Source organism: Eretmochelys imbricata, chromosome 8 (genome assembly GCF_965152235.1).
Source record: "Eretmochelys imbricata isolate rEreImb1 chromosome 8, rEreImb1.hap1, whole genome shotgun sequence".
NCBI classification, from domain to species: Eukaryota; Metazoa; Chordata; order Testudines; family Cheloniidae; genus Eretmochelys; species Eretmochelys imbricata.
Genome location: NC_135579.1, coordinates 50,201,277 through 50,222,597, shown reverse-complemented (window position 1 = coordinate 50,222,597; position 21,321 = coordinate 50,201,277). Strand labels below are relative to the sequence as shown.

At 40.9% G+C, this 21,321-nt stretch overlaps 1 protein-coding gene across 4 annotated transcripts in view; it reads left to right on the top strand.

Moving 5' to 3' along the window:
- COP1 (COP1 E3 ubiquitin ligase) overlaps positions 1 to 21,321 on the top strand; it is a 224,126-nt gene that overhangs the window by 171,966 nt on the left and 30,839 nt on the right. For all 4 annotated transcript variants that reach the window (XM_077824025.1, XM_077824024.1, XM_077824023.1 and 1 more), the window contains exons 17-18: positions 6,909 to 7,033; positions 7,862 to 8,022. In XM_077824025.1, the coding sequence (XP_077680151.1) occupies positions 6,909 to 7,033; positions 7,862 to 8,022 (286 nt within the window). The remainder of the gene's footprint in view (positions 1 to 6,908; positions 7,034 to 7,861; positions 8,023 to 21,321) is intronic.

Below are 21,321 nucleotides of genomic sequence, written 5' to 3'. Positions count from 1 at the left end.
AAATCTGCTTCATTTGAGAGAGAGGGTAAACTACTTGATTTATTGGGAAGGAAAGTCCTCACTTCTACTAGCCTTCAGTTCAGAATATCCAGTCAACAAGCACTGATGGCCAGTTATGATCACCTGAACTATTCCTAGTTTGTGGCACTCATTGTCTAACTTCTGCAACAGGATAGAGCTCCATTCCAGGCTCTCATTGAGGAAGGCAAGTTGGTTGTCTTCAATCACAGTAGATGCAGCAGATGCATCTTCAAGAGCAATGGCTGTTGCCATTGTGATGTGACATGAATTGTGGTTTCATGCTTCAGAGTAGCCCAGGGAGGTCCAGAACACCATGGAGGGACCTGCCCTTTGATGAAACTCATCTTTTTAACCAAAAGACACAAGAGTCCTTGCACATTACAAAGGACTATAGGGCTGCCTTCTGCTCTCTGGGAATATATGCACCTGCCCCAAAGAGAATTCCACAGGCAGCCATACAAGCCAAGACTGGTGGATCAATAATTTTGCCTCCAGTGGCCTTATGAGCCACCCCATAAGAAGCAAAAGGGTTCAGAAGTCTCATTTTCCCACACATTCTGTGGCAATATCCTCCTCACTAACCTAGCCCCCATCTAAGTAATATTTTTGATGGGATTTGGAGTGCTGCAAACCAGTGATGTCACCACCTGCTGATTCCCACATACCCTTTGGAGCTCATCTAGCACTTTTCCCACAACTGGAGTAAAATAACAGTGGGCACATGTGAGAACTAATAGTTATCCATTCTGGCTATGCAATCAAATTTGCATCCTTGACCCCTCCAAAGTCCCTATCCTCACACCTTTTCAGGGGCTGTTCTCATGAGGAGATTCACAAACAAGAGGCAGAAGCCCTCTTACTGCAAGGAGCAATAGAGTGGGTACTTAGTACCAAGGAAAGCGTTTTTACTCAACATACTTCCTAGTACCCAAAAAGAAGGGCAGCTGGAGACCATCCTCAATCTCTGCATTCTTAACTTCTTTATTTGCAAACTGAAATTTTTCATAGTCATTGGCATTTATAATCCCATCCATGGAAAAAGACATGTTATTTATAACTCTCAATATGAAGGACTGGTACTTTCACATGGACATTGACCCCACACTCAGATGTTTTCTCAGATTCATGGTGGGCCCCAACCATTTTCGATAGAGTCCACCTCTTTGGCCTCACAACTATCCTCAGGGTCTTTACCAAGGTTATCTTACTAGTAGCAGCCAGTATCAAGCATTGTGGCTTCCCCTACCTTGACGGCCAGCTTCTCATTGCCAAGGTGCCTATGCGTTGTCTGAGTCAATGCTTCAATTCTTGTCCCCCCTAGGGGTCATTGTAAATTCAGAAAAGTCTATCCTCACTCCAGTGCAGACTTCAGACTTGATCAGAGGGTCCCTCAATTCAGTCATGGCAATCTGCCAGTGGATTTATTCCAAGTGATGAATGACCTCATAGATGAGATCATGAGCAATTCTTGAACACTAATCAGAATTTCTCTACTGGGATGTGTGGCTTCATGTACTTATGCCATGCCATTCACCAGATTCTACCTTCATTGTCTGCAAGCGTGTCTTCAAACCATGTACCCACCAAACGGTCCATGAGCACCATAGTAACTTGTTTCCACCAAAATAAAATCATCTCTATTGTGGTGGAAGAAGCCTCAGCGGGTATGCATGGGCATTCCCTTCCTTTCCTCCTCACCAGATAGGATGATCATTAAATGCCTCCCTTTTAGACTGCATGTTGTAGGGTGCTTGGACAGCCTGAGAAGCCAGGATGCACATTAACATTTTGGAATTATGGACTAAGAGGCTTGCAAAGCCTTTCTCCTATTCATTCAGGGTCACCCTATCCTCATAATGTCAAACAGTATAACAACTGTCCTTTTACATCAAAAAGCACAGAGTGAGAGCCATTCCTCTGTGTGCAGAAGTGGTCACTCTGTGCAACTGGTGCATCAACAATCAAATCACCCTGTCGGTAGCTTACCTTCCTGGGAATCAAATTGTGGTGGCTGACTCCCACTCATGGTTGATAGCAAAGTGTCTGCTGAGTGATTTTGCTCTATGGGAACATGTTCACCTCTCAATGAAGAGAAAGTGCAACATATATTCTTCCAGAGGAGCCCTAGCACATCATTCTCAGGCTGATGCTCTCCGTCTGTGGTCAGACCAACCATCTGAACTTTGTATTCCCTACCTTGCCATTCCTTGTCTTAAAGAAAATTAGTCAGTACAAGGTATGTGTCATCCTCGTCGTCCACAACTGACCCCACAGTTTTGGTCCCTGAGTATCCTACGCATGTTGTCTTGGTGATCAATCAACATTCAGTCTTTTCCAGTCTGCTGACGCAGGTGAAAGATGGAATCAAGCATCCCAGCCCTCCAGCACTCTGTCCCAAGGCCTGGATTTTGAATGGGCATCAAGAATGTTTATGCTGTCAAGCAGTGCAAACCATCCTTACTAATACAAGAAAAGAGTCCACTAGAAAATGCTGCTTAGCCAAGTTGAAGCATTTCTCTTTGTGGGCACAAAAAAAAAGTATATCCCCAAAAGCTGTGAGTATCCCCGCTTATTCTGGACTGTCATCTTTCCCTCAAAACAGCTAGTCTTTCTATTAACTCTTCCAGTTGCTTGATTCTCTGATAAAGAGACTTTGAGAGGTCATCTTGTCCAGTGCCCTGCACTCGTGGCAGGACTAAGTATTATCTAGACTATTCCTGACAGGTGTTTGTCTAACCTGCTCTTAAAAATCTCCAATGATGGAGATTCCACAACCACCCTGGGCAATTTATTCCAGTGCTTAACCACCCTGACAGGAAGTTTTTCTTAATGTCCAACCTAAAGCTCCTTTGCTGCAATTTTAGCCCACTGCTTCTTGTCCTATCCTCAGAGGTTAAGAAGAACAATTCTTCGCCCTCCTCCTTGTAAAAACCTTTTATGTACTTGAAAACTGTAATCACGTCCCCTCTGTCTTCTCTTTTCCAGACTAAATAAACCCAATTTTTTTCAATCTTCCCTCATGGGTCATGTTTTCTAGACCTGTAATCATTTCTGTTGTTCTTCTTTGGACTTTCTCCAATTTGTCCACATCTTTCTTGATATGTGGTGCCCACAATACTCCAGTTGAGGCCTAATTAGCGCAGAGTAGAGCGGAAGAATTACTTCTCGTGACTTGCTTACAACACTCCTGCTAATGTATCCCAGAAGGATGTTTCCTTTTTTTTGCAACAGCGTTACACTGTTGACTCACATTTAGCTTGGGTCCACTAAGACTCCCAGATCCCTTTCCACAATACTCCTTTCTAGGCAGTAGTTTCCCATTTTGTATGTGTGCAACTGATTGTTCCTTCCTAAATGGAGTACTTTGCATTTGTTATTGTTGTTGAATTTCATCCTGTTTACTTCAGACCATTTCTCCAGTTTTTCCAGATCATTTTGAATTCTAATCCTATCCTCCAAAGCACTTGCAACCTCTCCCAGCTTGATATCGTCCATGAACTTTATAAGTATACTCTCTATACCATTATCTAACTCATTGATGAAGATGGCGAACAGAATCGGACCCAGAACAGATCTTTGCGGGACCCCACTGATTATGCCCTTCCAGCATGACTGTGAACCACTGATAACTGTTCTCTGGGAATGGTTTTCCAACCAGTTTTGCACCCACCTTATAGTAGCTCCATCTTTGCATTTCCCTAGTTTGAGAAGGTCATGCGAGACCATATCAAAAGCTTTACGAACGTCAAGATTTATGGTCCACCTGGCAGCAGTCAGTACATACCACCCACCTTCACATGGTTGCTCAGTTTTCGCTCACCCACTGACTACTAGAGTCTGAAAGGGTCTAATCAGAACCTTTCCACCAGTAAGGAAACCTTCTCCTCAATGGGACTTAACCCTTGTTCTTTCGGTGCTCACTGTGCCTGCCTTTGAACGACTAGCTGCATGTTCCGTATCTCTTCTATCGATGAATGTTGCGTTCCTGGTAGCCATCACTGCAGCTGTGTGGGGGTGCTCAGAGCACTGTTGGCAGATCCACCTTACACTATATTCCCTAGAGACACAATTTCATTGTGTTTACATTCTAAGTTCACCCCCAAAGTAGTTTGAGTTTCGACTAAACCAGTCAATTCACTTTCCTGTTTTTTCCTGAACCAGAAGCATATGGCGAAGAGAGGAGACTTCATTCCCTTGAAATGTGACAGTCTTTAGCCTTTTACCTGCAAAGGGCATAGCCAATCAGAAAATCACCAAGACTTTTTATCGCCTTAGCCGAAAGAGTCTGAGGTCAAGCTATATCCTCTGAAGATCTCTAAATGGATCTCAGGTTGTATCTTACTCGATCAGCTGTCACATCTTCCTCCCCCTCAGGGGATGAGGGCTCCTTGTACAGGAGCACAAGCAATGTCAATGGCATTGCTTCAAGAAGTACCTTTACTTTACATTTGCAAAGCAACTTTGTAGAGTTCCATCTGCACATTTGTGAGACAATTTTCTCCTCCCATTGATGTGCCTTTTGGGACAGTGGTCTTTCAAACGGCTCTGTGACCTGCATCCTCCTACTTGAGTAGTGCTTGTCAGTCACTCACAGTGGAATACACATAGGGGCCAGTTCTTGAAGGAGAAGAGAAAGTTACCTTACTGTAACTGAAGGTTCTTCTAGATGTGTGGTCCCTATCTGTATTCCACTACCTGCTCTTTTCCCCTCTGCTTTGGCTCATTCTTGGATTCACCCTATAGAAGGAATTGGAGAGTCACTTTGTTCTGTTCTGTTCTTTTATCTCCTGGGTTGGAGGCATGAGAGGAGAGTGAAGGTGCGTACATGGACCAATGGACAATGCTTTCAAAAATTCTTCAGCTCCGGACACATGGAGCACATGCCTATGCCCACAGTGGAATACACGTAAGGGACACACACACCTCAAAGAACCTCCAGTTAGCATAGAGTAAGTAATTTTCTTTCTTCCTGAGTCCCAGTAACAAAAGATATAAATCAGAATGTTCACTCTGATTTCATGCTATTGTTACAAATGTCCAACAAATCAAACTGCACCTCTCTCCTCATCTGTTATAATTCTAACTACGTTTGAGGTCTGAGATAAGGTTTGCATGAGTTACATGCGTGTTGCAGTATGTAGGGGTTTGGGGTATATTTTGGAGATAAAAATGATTGTTCCTGTGGGGGCAGGAATTGTGCCATTGGCGATATTCTATGGGTGTCGCAGAATATGGAAGATTTCCCCCTTGTTGTTTCCTGAATTGTAAGGGTTTGCGTGACTTGGGATGTGCCCTGAAACAATGTTAGCTGCTTTTAAACAGTTTTTGTCTATGGGAATATGTTGATTAGCATATGCATACTAGATTGGCATGTTACTCACTTGTGAGTAAGCTATGAGAGTGTTTAGCGTTTATTAAACCTCTGTACTACACCACCATGGATTCTTCATATACCATTTATTGCAATAAAAAAATCTGAGTCAAGTATTTTGGTTTTTTTTTTATCCTGCTGCTTGGTGTTGTTATCCCAAGTCCCAGTATTTCAGAACTCTGAGGGGGAGAGAGGAATTATGATACATTTTAGAAACTATCTAGATGTTTTATTCACAATGGAACAAATGTAATGTCTTAGGACCTACTGGGTCGAGAAGGGCAGTGGCCTTGTGCAACACTTTGAAATCTCCCTTTTCCAGAGATATAAACCTTCCATTTCTAGTTCTGATGGGTTGTGAGATGCTGAAGGCTTGCAGTGTTAAAAGTAGTCTCAGTGGTGATAACTTAATGATCCGTGTGCAATTGAATCAGTCTAAGATATGTAGTAAATGAAACTATCACCGCCAATTTGTAGGAAATTTGTACAAGAAACTTTGGGGCAGGAACTGCACTTATACCTAGAACAATGGGGCCTGATCCTAGTCATGGGTTCTGGATGCAACCATACTATAAATATTTAATATTACTATAAAAGCCTGAGGCATAATGAAGACAGGACAATACTGGGAGATCCAAAGAACTGTTAACTTGTTTTTCCCACTTCCTTGGAGAGTGATGGGATAGAGGAGCTTGATGTGGGGTAGTGTTTGTGGAGGACACAAGTGAGTCAATAAGAATTTGAATGAGGAGAGGCGTGGAAGCCTTTTGCAGTGGGCTTGGAAGGTCATTTTGTGTGTAGAGGGCAAAGAAAAAGAAGGCACGAAGGCTGGAATCAGTGGAAAAAGGGCTGTTGAGGCTGGTTTTATTTGTGGGTTAAAGGGAACCCGGTAAACAAGATCAGAGATGTTAACCCTGCCCAGAACCTGTGCAGGGGCTTGAGGGCAGACTGAGAAATAGGGGATACGGTGGAGGGATTTAAAAATAAGTGACATCTCATAAACAAGAGGTTAATTTTAGCTGCTGAGGTTTGGATGGACTAGAGGTGAGCGCCATACTCTCAGGGCACCTAGAGGAGGTCACAATATTCAAGGCGGGAGGTAAGTGCATTGACAAGTATTTTCACAAGCAGGGCAGAAAGGAAGAAACAGAGTGTGGCTATATCGTAGAGGAAGAAACATCTAATAATGTCCTGGATGTGTGGGGATAAGAAATTTAAGATGGGTTCTGAGAATGAGTGAAGTGGAGGACAGTGGTATTGACAGCAGCAGTGGAGAAAGGAATAACCTTGTTGGGATATTTTTTTGTGCAGCCTAGTAACCCATTTGACAGGCTTTAATCTAATGTGATACTTTCACTAGTTCAGTTTGAGCAAGACATGAAATCAGGTAAAACCTCCTTGAGTTCATCAAGTATGCTATATGAGAGTTGTAAGTATCACACTAAGGAATCACAATTCAAATCGGAGTCTCCTGCCTTATGACAGCATTCTGACGTTTCTGTACTGATGATTTCAGGTCAACAGACAGTCAGCTGAAGCTATGGAATGTAGGGAAACCACACTGCCTGCGCTCTTTCAAGGGTCACATCAATGAGAAGAATTTTGTAGGCCTGGCGTCCAACGGAGACTACATTGCCTGTGGTGAGTAGAGCATCCACCCAAGAAATGTTTGCATGGCTCCTCAGAGCTTGCACTGCTTCTAATGAAAAGTATGCATAAAAATGAACTCAGTACTTGAGACATCTTAGAAAATACAGGATTATTCTTAGCCTCTGCCCTCAGCTTTGCCCTAGAGAACAGTATAAAAAGTAGTAGCCATACGGCAGTGTGCACTTACTCCAGTTCTGCCCTACTTACATGATTTGCTTTAACCACCAGACTTCCACTGAAATGTCCACAGGTAAGTCCACAGTCCCTACGTAGTTTCCATGAAAATGACATATGTCTTTTAAAAATAATAATTAAACTAAAAAAATCCCTCTATCAGTTGGATGTTGCACAGTGGTGGACTCGCCACTCTGGGATAGTTAAACCAATTATTGCTGGATTAGGAGTTGAAACAATTCCAACAATGGTGAAAAGATCCCCCTAAATGTTGCTGCTGTGCTGCTGTCTCCCATCTGAGTTCCACTGACATCTGTGCAATTTGCACATGGGCCTTTAATTATGTTCCATGCCTTTTCAAGTCTCTGCCAAAGTTATGGAACAAGGTTAAAGTCTCACCAGAACAGTGTTGTAATTGTGTATTGATTCCCTTGTAATTATAACCTGGTAACCTGGACATCCACCCTGTAGTGATCCTGTACTCTAATTGCAGCAGCCAACAGTGATAGGCGGTAGAGGGAGCAATTAAACTTGCAGGAACTAGGCTGAAATAATTCTCTATTCTCACAGTAAAAGGTCTAAAAAGACTTGCTTATCAGGGGTCCATTTCTAGAACTTATTTTATTGATTTGCTTGTATTTACAGGAAGTGAAAATAACTCCCTCTACCTGTACTACAAGGGCCTCTCAAAGACACTTCTGACTTTCAAATTTGACACAGTAAAAAGCGTCCTGGACAAGGACCGGAAAGAGGATGACACAAATGAGTTTGTCAGTGCTGTGTGCTGGAGGGCACTGCCAGATGGGGTGAGTTTTCTGCTTATTTTTGCCAAGGTTGCTGCTGGGTGAATGTCTTATGTTCATGTAAGATGGAGTCATTGAAGGTTTGGCTCCACTTTTGTTTTTTCCCAGTTATATTCCAAGGTATTTTGCAGGTCAGCCGTAGAAAGTGCACATTTGCAGAGTAATTGAAAGGATTATATATATTTTAAAGGTACTGCAGTGTAATGGTTGTTAAAATTGGGAAATTCAAAAGGTTGTGGTAATCACAAAGAGTTTGTACATTTAAAATCTCAACCATAGTGATGCATTAATACAGTTTTTTGGCATTTAATTTCCTTGTTCCATTTTTATATGAATTTTGTATATGATCACATTCAAGTAAATTCACTATGCATATTTAAATGTGATCTTCTATATGGGATTTCACACTCTAATACATGCACTATGTGTAGATGATTAAATGCTTGGGATAAGGACCAGCTACATTATTTCCATTACTATTTCAATGAACTTTGTTCCCAATATACAGAGTGCGTGCTCCTCTTTTGGTGCATGCACTGCACTTTCAGTGTTTTTTAATCTAAAGTTTATGACTGTGTTGAAAAATATGCTGGTTTTGAGTTGGAGTGTTTAAAAAGAGCTTCATGAAGTTACTTGTGTAAAAAAAAAAAAAAAAAAAAAAAAAAAACAACTCTGTAAACTTACTCATGTGCATAAGTGTTTGCAGATAAGGTCCTTAATTGGTGGGTGGGGAATTCGTTCTTGGGCATTTCAAATAGCTAAATGGAATTTTATTTAACTTGTGAAGAGAGCATTTGGACTGAGAGCAAACCTGAGAAATTGGAGCCTGAAAGGTAATATTTTTAGCAAGTTAACAACTGCTTATCTGTATTTACAGTATACTGGAAGTGTCCTCACAGTCATAAATAGCATGAGATTATTTCAAATAAATTGTCCTGAACCAAGCCCCCCCCAAACTAAAACTTTCTAGTGTTGGGGAGAATCTGGATCTAAACTTTGTATCTCTAATTTTAAAGTCAAAGGAAAAAATGGGCTGTTTTAATTTTAAGAATACCAAATAGGGCTAATATTCTTTTGGATCATAAGCTAGGTTTTGAGGTGACTTTGTTATGTAAATAAATGGATACGAAGTCTCAAGTGGACAATAGAAACTGTGCGACTTTCAACCCAGATCTCCATTGGTGAAAGCCTTGAAGTAACCCACTACATCCATAAGCTTCCCTTTCACCTTTCTTTTCTTTGCTGCAATATTTCCAGCGAGCCTGACCTCTGACTGCAGTGTACACCTTTGCTTCAGACAGCAGGGATCAATTGTGCCCTTTTGATTACTTCTCCTTACCTCTTCCTCTGATTCGCATTGCTCTCAATCTCTCCCACTTCTATTGTGTTTTTAGTCTGAGTGGCACTCTAAAGTAAGCAGCTGAAAAGCTGTTGAACAGAGTTGTAGAGCGCTACTAGAGTATTCAACACAACTCGAATGCAAAATTTTATGTAACAAATGTATAATAAAGTAACAATGAAATCCGCTCAATAAAGGGTGCACTCAGCAATTATTACAATAGTGAGAGCTCACTGAGCTCTCTGGCATTCAGTCTGTCACCGTTCTTGAGAAGCCTGATTTTTGTCTGTCATTAGTTCCCACATGTCTCCCTGGGTTTTGTTTTAAATTACCATTTTTTTTTCCTGTGGCAACCAAAGTACCACCTTCTGGTTTGGAAAGAGAGCCATGAAAAGCTGCATGTGGCTAGAGAGCCACAGGCTGAGTATTTCTGCTTCAGCATTTTACCTCTGAATGTAGTACCTCCCATGCTTCTCTACATACTGCACTTGCACTGTTTCATGAGTCAGTTAGCAATGTGATTTGCTTTTTGCCAGGAGGCCCTCGCGTCTCTCTTTTTATAGTACATCCAGCTATCACTGAGCTAAGTGTTATTCCTTCTGAATGTACCCACACATGCTTATTTTCAAACACAAGTCACTTGCCATGGTGCAGAGGATCTTGCTCAAACCTCACTAGCGCACTTGGCATGTTGGATTATTGTACCGCAGAGAGAGAGATTTGGAAGGCTAGTCTACATCCACAATGCCCCTTTCAAGGAAAATGTTTCCTTATTCTTCACTCCCTTACGTTTCCTTGTTGTCATGCTCTTTTCTAAGAAGACTTCGGACCTGCGTGAACACCCCTGGAAGATAACATGTGTTTTAATGAATCATGGAATGTGCTTGGAAGAGGTGATGGTATTGTGGCAGTCTTCCTGGTATGGGAGTCAAGAAGTTCTATTCCTGGCTTGCCACAGACTTTCTGTGATCTTGCGGAAGTCTCTTAGTCGCTCTGCTTCCATATCCCTATCTATAAAACATACTCTACCTACCTCACATGAGTGTTCAGGCTTAGCTTGCTTATATTTGTAAACTGCTTCTTCAAATGGAGGGCAGCATAGAAATAGTGTATTAGCTGTGCCTCAGGATTCCTCAACATAACCCAGAGTTGATTCAGTTTCCCTGTAGTGTTGCTGTGGACCATTCTCTAATTCAGTAGCCTTACCAACCGAGAAGGGAGGAACAAGTTTAAGTTTTGATGCTTTCCTCAAAGTATAAGTATCTGTAGCCACTTAAAGTGCAAAATCTGAGATCCAAGAAAAATAAAAACCCTTCAGATAGTTAAAACGCCCAAGGAAGCTGCTGCTGCTTTACCTTGTCCTGTTAGACAGGGTTGGCAGCTCTAGTTCTGTGGTTCCAGGCATTCCTATCAAGTGCGTCTTCCAAGGTGACACCAACCTTCATGTCCCCCTTCAGCATCTCAAATCACTCGTGGTCTCTGTCCTGTAACAACTAGCTCTTGTACCCTTTTGCCAACATATCTTGCACCTTATTGTCTCAGCTGGCCCAGCCATCTCAATTGATAGCCCCTCAGCTTTTCTATGATGGGGGCTACCTGCATCGTTACTGATACTATTTCATGGTGTACCTCAGCCCTTGTCTTACCCAGCATCCACCTGAGCAATCTAATTTCTGCAGTGTGCATTTGTTCTCTTCCTCATTGGCCAGCATTCTAACCCATACATCACAGCTGGCCTAATTTGCTTGGCACATTTTTGTCTCAGAGAATTCCCATCAACTCCCTCCATTTGCACCAAGTGCTTTTCATGTGATTCCTAACATTTGCATCTGCTTTCCCATCAAATTCCCACTGAAACTAACAGAAATAAATTAATTTACACTTCCTTCTGACATAAGGGATTTGAGAGAAGATGGCAGGTGTGTACAGGGAAGGAATCCTTTGAATCTTCGTTGGAGCCCTGAGCTTTCTGTTCCCTCTTTCCATCCTCTTGAGATCCTCTGTCATAGCTATCATCTTTCCATCTGAAGAGGGCTGGACATGGTGTTTCTTCTGCATCTGTCAATACTAATCCATAATTGGCCAGATTGATTGAGACCGTTTCTCTCCCAAAAAGCTGAGCGCAGTGCTCCCTGCCAGAGCACTGCATCTGAGACACTAGAGTGGCCAGAATTTTGTACATTTTGGATCAGGCTAATTTTTTAAGCGATAATAGTTTGTATTAAACATACAGTAGTTAGTATACTAATACTTTGGTCTTCTATCATGCCTTTTGGAGATCTTAAACACTTTAGATAAATCAGTGAACTAATTCTCTGAGCACTTGTTTTGGTAAGTGTACTCACCTTTTAGAGATGAGTAAATTGAGGCACAGAGATTCTAATATACACATTTTCTAAAGTGGCTTTCAGTTGAAGTTGGTGGGAGCTGCTAATGCTCAGCAACTCTGAAAATTGGTAGGCCACCTAAAATTAGAAGCCAGTCAAGAAATTTTTACCCACAATGAGTCACACAGTAAGTTAATGGCAGAGTCAGGGATATGCTCCAGAACTCCTGACCCTGTCACCTGCCCTAAACACATACCTCTAACTTCTAAGCTGAAAGGTTTATAATGTACATGCCTGGCTCTGTCTCTCCTTAACAGAAGAAAAAAAATACTCCCTAACACACAGACAAGACAGCCCGCTTGATGTAAAACTTCGATTCTAGTATTGAGGTTGTTAATAAATTCTGCTGTTCTGTTAGCATAAACACCATAAGAAAACTAGTGGAAACACACACGGCTTTCTTACTAAGGGAAAGGAAATGAAGTATTACTTCTAGAACAATGCTAGGCAAGCAGAAATGTCTGTCTTCTTTAAAATGCATGTATGTAGGGGAGAGTCAGTTTAAGGTGTTTGTCTGTAACAGACAATTGGAATGTAGGTAGTACCCTGAGGAGAACCTCTTGTACTTGGTTTCTCCTTATTCTCCTGCATAATATTTCCACGCCTCCTGAGAGATAGACACCCTTCACTCTGACCTGGCTTGTTACGTTCAGAGTTAAAAGTGCACCCCATACATCTGCCACTCTATTACCTCTTAAATAACCCTCCTCCCTTCCATTGCAGTTGGTGTTTCTCAGAAGGGAGCTGTTGGGAGAGCAGGTTTAGCATTGGCTGCTCCCTGGACAGCAGAAAGGTATTATTGCTGAGCACAGAAGCAATTTGATTATGTAGATTAAGCAGGGCTCAATCTATCATAATCGCTGTAAAGAAGCCATTTAATTTTGTGCCTGTTTGCATGAGTGTTCATTACCGCAGATAAGCAGGTTAGCTTGGGAACGACTTTCCAAGTAGAAATATCGGGGGGTTTGATAAGCAGCAAGGAGATGCAGATAAGAGAAGAATATGCTAAGTAAATTAGCCTAAGCAAAGATTTGTATCTTTTTAAAGACAAAAAAGAAAATATATTGACAATAGCATTTTTGTTTTAAATTAGGTCTTCCAGATCTCTTAACTGAAGGAACATTGGGACTATATACTGTAATTTGTTTAAGGGGCATCTGACATTTGAGTGGAATGCTTTTAATTGTGTATTCACTAGATGACAGAGAAGTGCAGCTTTGCAAAAACATCTTGAAGAGCTGAGATACAGGCTGGGCGAATAGAAAACTGGTCTGTGTGTTCCTGTCCAAGAGTTGTTCTTCAAATCAGTGTGAGTTTAGCAGTCTGGGAAGCTAATATCTAACCATCAATGAGAGGCACAGGAACTGACTTTTCAGGAGGTCTCCAGGCTCATTTAGATGCTGTTATATGACACAAGTGTCTCCATATCCATACACCCCTGCACCACTGCTGTATTATCTCTTGGGGGCTTCTGGTAAGATTGTAGTTTTCCCCTACAGAAGGTAAAACAGGTCACAAGTTTGTGTGCCAGGTCCTTTTACCCAAGTTGTTCTAGGCCACTTACAATGAAATGTTAGACAAATGACTTCCCACCAGCTACTTTGACTAAGACAGCAAACTCCCATGGACTCCTTACTCTGAATTTCAGGTTACCCTGTTCTAGTTTTTATAAACAACTCTTCAGAAAGGGTCGTGTTGCACACCTTTTTGGATTGCTACTTCAGGAAACGAGCTTTCCTTTCTTTAGCTAAAATTACAACAGTTGACAATCCTATGTAGCATCTCAGACTTCAGTACCCTAAGTGTGTTGTCAGTAATTAATTTTATTAATTACATGTTCTTTAAAAACATGTAATTATTCTACAGTAAATCTTCATTTACAAGTACCCTTATTTTCTGTTAACTCATGGAAAGTAGTTATCCATTTTGTTTCCCACAGAATGAATAAATATGGTACACATGAGCTAGCTAGTACACATGGGACTTCGATAATTTACGATCAGCAACTTGAATCCCTTTTGCTGGATTTAATCTAACCATCTCATATAATTTCAGAAAGTGATTCATTGCCGTTCTTAGCTGTTAATTAATTTGGAAGAGTTATTGATATTAACATGAAACTTCCTGTGCTATTCCCAAATAACCAAACCTTACTCTAATCTAAAATAACCTGCCCTGATTTTAATTGTAGTTCTGTTAATCTGAAATCTTAGTTTCAGTTAAGATTTCCAAAAATGCAAAGGATTTTCTTTTTCACTCCACTTAGCTGTAGTCTGTTGCAAGAACTTGGGTTTAAACTAATCTCAAGACAGCTAGCAGCTTTGATTTACAAATTAAACCTGTATTTTTCATGCAGAATTCTCAAATGGAGTTGTTTAGATGGCAGTTGAAGCTTATCTAGAAAGTAATCTGAGATTTCTGTGTGAGAGGTACTCACAATACAATGCCAGAACTGTACTGTCTTTTCTGATCCCTCTGGCATCTCAATCAGAACCTGTCTCCAGGTGATCACTGACAGCTGTAGTACTTGCTGTCCCGTTCCAAGCATCTCTGTGAGGGCCTCTACCATTCCCCACTTTATCCAATTTTCTCTCCTATTCACAACTGTTGAGTCATTATCATAGGTTACACTTCTCACAAGTCTGCCTCCGCTTTATCCTGACATTGCTTCTTCACTGGTCAAACCTAATCAAGCACTCTGATCTTTTGTTGCACTGCGTTCTAGATCTTCACTCCCAGGGTGCCTTGCATCTCCTTCATACAGCCACAAGAGGGCTGGTGTTTGGCTCCCTCTTCACTCTTCTGGTTGAAATACATAATTAACAGTTTTTCAAGGTTGTGGCAATCTGAGAATCCTCTCCCAGAAAAATGAGGTACGTTTGAATGTGCTCAGAGACCCTCTGCCTTTACCTAGAATTTCGTCAAATGCTGTTTGCCTGCTTTGGAGTTTAGACCTCCTGAGAAGCTGACCTGCCAACATGATGGCTCCCAGATCTTCTCTTCTGCACTCTTTTTTCTCTCTGGCTGCACCAAATTCTTTCTAGTTGTGTTTAAAAGCCCAACAATTTTTCATCCTTTCACTCAAGCAGTTTCCTCTACTTGTTGCTTAGCACCTTGCAGCAAGATATTGTTACTGCAGTTTATTTCATTCCTTTCTATTTTCCTCAAGCCTCTTAAAGGAGCTATGCAAGTCTTGTCAATCTCATTTTCTTAAACAGAGAATGTTAAATCTTTATTATTTAAATCTAACCCAGAGCATCATAAAATACACTTGAGACTTGCTTGGCTTGTAAAGTTCCTAGGTTGGAAATGCAATAGTATGTGTAACATTTCCTTCCACATGCCTGTTGCTGAAAGGGTCTAATTTTGTGCATAAAGTAATTCCATGAGGCATGTTCTTGTCTTCAGGGAAACTCAGTGAGGTGTGTGTATTTGTATATAATGCATGTTAAATTTGTACAGTGCAAGTATCTTTCTAGAGATATTCTATCTTGGATTCTGCTTGTTACATGAAAAGAGAATTAAGCAAAGAAAATACCCAGCTGAATGTAGCAACTCTTTACTCATCATTACCGCCCTAGGAGTCCAACTGTTGAGAGCTACATGAGAAAATTATACTCTATTATTAGTGGCTCACTAGCTATCTTGACATTTCAGTGTTTGACACCTCAGTCCTTATGCAAATTACAGGATTTAGAAGAATTTTATTTTTCATCCCTTTTATGAAAAAAAATCTCCAGTATTTTTTCATTTATTCTCTCCCCGGGCCCAGGAACCTGTTGAGGTTTCTCCTGTAAAGGTGGTACTTGCTGACATGAGTGGGTCTCAGAACTGCCACAAATTCCCCGTCCATTGCTATTCGGTGTATGCAGGGGTAAGTCACATCAGGAGACTGTCCATTTCAGTCTTTCCTTTTCCTCTGGGGCTAACCATTTTACTACTAAAATTGACACCTCTTCCCCATCTTCAGTGCAATTGGAGAAACTGTATTGCAGCATTTGTGTTGCTGTTCCAAGTTTCCGGCTGGTTTGAGGACTGCTAGTTGATGCAATAATGCATCATTTTTAATCCTTCCTTTCCTAGATTCAGATTAACTGTTCGTATACTCCTGTGTCAATTGATTGATCAGACTGATGCTATTGTTCAGCACTAAAGGCCTATTCTTCCCCACTGCCTCCATTACAGTGCTTTGAAATCACTCTAACTTGGATTTGAGAATAGTCTTATCAAAGGAATGGGTCCTGGTTTTTCCTCTTGGGTTCCAAGTCTAGTTTCACAAACTTAATCTAAAGTCTTTTTTCCCCTCTTCAAAAAAGAAGAGGGCAGGGGGTAGTTTTAAGCTTGACCATTATAAATTGCCTAGGGGTCTTTTGTGAGTTTAAAGGAGATGTCAAAGTTGAAGTGGTTTTTTTGAACTGAGGCAGCATTTACACCAGCAAACTACTTTGCTGTAATTCATCACCAGTGCATGTCCAGTAATGCTAACCATTAGGTAGGCCAGAGGCATTTTTATCAGTCATCTGTTTTTCAGTCATTTAGTGAATGGCATAGTGGTAGAAGTGTGAGAACTGTTGACATTACCTTTTCAGCCATTGAGCCCACTGGTAGAGTTGCAGTGAGTGTGGATTATATTTCACTGCTAATGTAACCCAGGTCTTAGTATTCCTGTTATTTCCTGATCTTGAGACATGCAAACTTGCACAGCAAGAATCGCATTGTTACAGTATTCATTGTGAATGGAGACACACAGAAATCCCTCTTCACAGTTCTTATTAAATTTGAGAGTAGAAGTTTCTCTTCTGCTGGATCTCTGGTATTTTAATAAGTAGCAATTAATTATTAAACAAAGAATGTGGTTAAAGCACGGTCTCTTTTGTGGTTTAACTATTATAAAATAAAAGTTTGAATTTCCTGGCTTTTGTAGTTTAATTCTGAGATGAGACAAACTCTGTCCTTAATTCCCCATTGTACCATTGTATTACAAGATATAATATACCACTTTAGTTTGTGTAGTCTTTCACATAAAATATGTTCCAAACTATTTTTATTAATATCAGATACTTATTTTACAGTAGCATCCAGGGCCAGAGTCAAGCTCAGAGCCATCTTGTGTTAGGCACTGTACACAGCTTGAAGCGTGCACAGTCTCAACCCCAAAGAGTTTGCAAATGTTAGTTTAAAGACAGTTGTCAATTCCACCGCCTTCCCAGGAGAATTTCCACGGGACCCCCTGATCCCAGAGGGTTGATATATACACCCTTATAGGTCTTAATTATTTAATTAGTACCTTAATTATAAAGGCATCATGAGGTTTGGGTTTCAAGTAAACATCCAGAAGTTCTGATACCTTTTGGAACCTTTGGAGGCTCTTTTCCCTCCGTGCCCTAGGTTTCCCCCCAACCGTTTGCCTTTATGTGGATGGAGAGATTTGTTACTCTTCCCCCTCCAGCAACCTTCAGGCAACATCCTCCCATACTCTGTATGCAAGGAGCCCACAGGTTTTCCTCATGGAAATGGAGTATGTTTGATGTCTCCTCATTCCTTATGTCACCTCTACCTGTGATGTGGTCCCCCTTTCTGCATCACCATCTCTGTTCCTCTCAGCCCTGATCTGGAGAGTCTAGAGTGGAATGGAGATCTGCCCCCTCCAGAACAATGCATCTCTGCAGGTGCCAGCCAGGATGTGTGGGCACTCTGCCTACTCTCCTTGCATCTGCTCCCTGGGTCTCATGCTCCAGAAAAGGGCAAACTCATGGTCAAGTCAAGGTAAAGGCTAGGTGAGCAGGCTCTAGCCTTCTGCCGCCTTCTTGTATCACTCACTCTTTTTTTTTTTTTTTTTTTTAAAGTAACTGAGCCCATGGCTCTGGTTGGGACTGAGTGCCCCTTGGCTAATGCTTAAAATTTCTGGGAAGTCCTGGCCAACCTCTGGAGATTTGGAAAATATAGTTACGCCATGTTTTATTAAAGGCAGACAAAGAAATTGTCATAAACCAGGGAGAAAATGTCATCTTCCTGAGATTTGCAAAAAGATGGAAAGTCAAGTGAAGCAGATAAAAGGGGGTGGTTCAAGAAGATTATAGGAGCTACAGAGGAAAAGACTGTTGTCTCCACACAAGCTTTCAGGGTTGGTACAGAAGGCTGATGGTGGATAAGCAAGCGTGGGATGAAATGACACAGTCCCTGGGACAGACTGAAATAAGTCCAAGAAGGGTTTTAAAAATGAGGTCAGTTTTGGACTGTGATCTGAACTGACTGGGGAATGAATACCCTGGAAGTGTAATGGCCTTGAAACTTTATTTATTTATTGCAAGAATTTGAATTAACTGGTAAATGTGCGTTTTCCCTTCAGGTACCAGGCAAAAATGTTAGTTCCTAATTAAATTTCTGGCAACCTCTAAAGCCATTAGCAGGAAGTGAGTAGTTCATCCCACCCCTGACCTTATCTGGGGCAGGCCTTTTTAATTTTGAGCTGCAGTTTTGATGCCAATTAACACAAACTACTGGAACACTGGTTTCTTGCAATCACAGCTTAGACTCCATAAATCAGCAACACTTAGCAATTAAACTCTTATTTAAAATAAAATCTTTGGAATGAATTAGTCAATGCGTACCCAATATGTCTGTAATTCTTTACCTCAAAGTTGCAATGTATTTTTTTCTCCAAAAGCAATTGGTGTTGGTCTATTGCCAACGCTGAGGGTTTCTTAAAAGCCCATTCTTGAGGAGTAACAATGCATACCATGCTTTAGCCTGGTTCTCCTTCTGTTAGTGCAAGACAGCTACTATTGTAAGCTTTAAAACAAATTATACCTAACTCTTGGAAATTAGCTGGTGAGAATTTTTCATGACAACATGTCAGAATAAATGGAAATAGAGGAATATTCTTTGTAGAGGAATTGCTAGCAGTTTAAGTTGGTGGCTCTTTGAATCTGATGAGGGGTTTCAACACTGGAAGTAGTCCTGGCAGAGATGCGTTAGTGGGCACAGTCCACTAATACATCTCTGCCAAGACTAAGATACAGATTGAGGCCCACAGGATATTTCATATGGTTCTACAATTTTATTTCATGAATTTTGCCCATATATATGCACAAGTATGTGTGAAATCTGTATGTTTAAACAGGAGGTGTTATAGGCTCTTCTAAACAGAGGAGACTCTTCTAAAGTATGTGGTTTGAGTGGGATTTTTCAAAAGCACTCATCATTGAAATAACTCTGTTCCTATTGAAGTCAATAATAACGTTCCCTTTGACTTCACTGGGAGCAGAATTAGGCCCACACTGAAGATTTTTGAAAACCCCACTCTGAGTATACTACAGCCTCTTGTTCGAACGTTATTTTATAGACCTATTCCCTTCCTTCCTTCCTTTTAACAGGTAACATTGCCAATGCTACAGCAACGGTAGCTGCATTATATGAAATTAACTTCTGCAGTTTTATAAAGCTAGTGCTTGTTCAGATTGTATATATTTACCTTTTGCAAGTGACACAAGATCACAGATGTTTAACATTCTATAGTGTTCAAATGAGGTGGAAAAATAAAACTAAATTTTTTTCCTTCCAGCATTCAATTTTAAGATTTGATCAGACAGTTTCACCTCTGAGTGAAATGGAAGCACTGATGCAGAACTAATCACGCGCCTAGCTTTATGACAACAAAAGCTTTTGTTTATGTAGGCTTCTATACTGTATCCATCATTTTAGTATCAGAGCTCCTGTACTATAGATTTCACACCCTGTCTGCTACTATGGTCTGGATCAAAATGGATTAGAACCTAATAGCTTCAGGTCAGTCTAATGTCAATCAAGTTGCCCAGCCTTAAGCAATAATAGAACTTTGATGCTAAGCCGCATATTAAAAGAGTGCACTCAGGCAGATCTGATGAACAGTTCACTTTTCTTAGACTTGTGTCCTTTATTTTACATTTTTTGAAGAGGAGTTGCTCGTTCCTCGTTGGGGTTTACCTTGACCTGCTGCTGATTATTGTTGTTCCTACTGCCCTCTGTGTGCTAAGAGTAAAAGATGGACCTTGCTTTGTAGGGCACAGTGGGTCTTAATTGAAGTACCTGTACAGAACAAGCCATTTAGTCAAACAGAATAAATCTGGAGGTAGAATTTCATTAATAGCTGCTTTGAGGAATGGTTTACAAATACCCAGCATAGCATGGAGTCATTTTAAAAATAAATCTGAACCAAACCAAATTATATTTCATAAAACAATGGATCCCTATTAAACACAGCTAAACGTTACCCACCACATCAGGGTTGTTGCAGCTAAACAGGATTGTGCAGCACTCTTTCAAGGTGTTTTGATTCTACAATTTGAAATAGGATTTTTTTTATACAGCAAATAATGCTCAAGCTACTTTAGTCTTTTGTATTTTATTGCATACCATAATCACTTTATCCCAAATTCTTGCTCTGGATTGCCGAACCTGGAATGAAGCAAACGATTTACTGCATTGCCAGGGGTTTAGTATGCTAAGGTTTTTTAAATTCACTTCAGTGTGTCTGAAGTGAATATTAAGTTAAAGGGACAAATATAGTCAACACAGTCTGGGGAGCTGGCGGAGAAGACAATGGCATTTTTTCCCACTTTCTCATAATAATGAGATATACTGCAAGGAAGATAAGAGAACGATATTGGGAGGAAGGATTGGGTCAGGTCCATAGAAATTCCTTTGGCCAGCAATCTGCGAAGAGCATGTAAATACAATTCAGAGGAAGGAAGTGATTGCATCCCTCCCGAATGTCACCATAGACAGAAGCTTAGCATTGTTCTCCAAACTGCTAAATGTGAGTCTGGCATAGATTTTCCACAGCTCCTAGGTTGGTGAGCTTGATTGTCTGCGGCCAGGCTGCCTGATGCTGCTGAAAAAGACTTGCTGTGCAGCAGTCTGCTCTGGCTGAATTAGAGATCTCCTCATGTCCACTGAACAGTGGAAACTGATACAGTTTATGAAGAGTGTACTCGTGGAAAGTGTTACATCGCTTCTGAATAAAAAAAATGTTTCATTTAGAATTGAAAGTGAATAGTGCTTCCATTTCTATACAGTGTTTCAGAACTTGTATGTTGATTTGAGCATACGAAGAGACAAGTCAATTTGCACAAGCCGTGGTAAAAACAGGAAAGAGATGAGCTGAAAGTAAAATCAGCATATTCATATTAAAAGGGGCTTGGATTCATTTTGCAGTGTCCTTGTTGTTTTCACTAGTGCAAAATTTGGTTACTGTACAGGAAATTATTGCCTCACATCTGAGTATACATTACAAAACAAGTACTCTGAATTCTGTTGGAAGACCTGTGAAAATTTGAGGTAACACACAGGTCAGCACTTGCTAACAACCTGTTACAAAACTAACAAATGTTTTACAAGCAACTATGCACAGGTTGAAGTGGATACTTTGTCTCTTAGGCCTTGTCTACACTACAAGGGTAAGTCGACCTAAGTTATGTAACTCCAGTTACGTGAATAACGTAGCTGGCGTCGATTTAGCTTAGGTCGACTTACTGCGGGGTCGACGGGAGACACTCTCCCATCGACTTACCTCACACTTCTTGTTCCGGTGGAGTA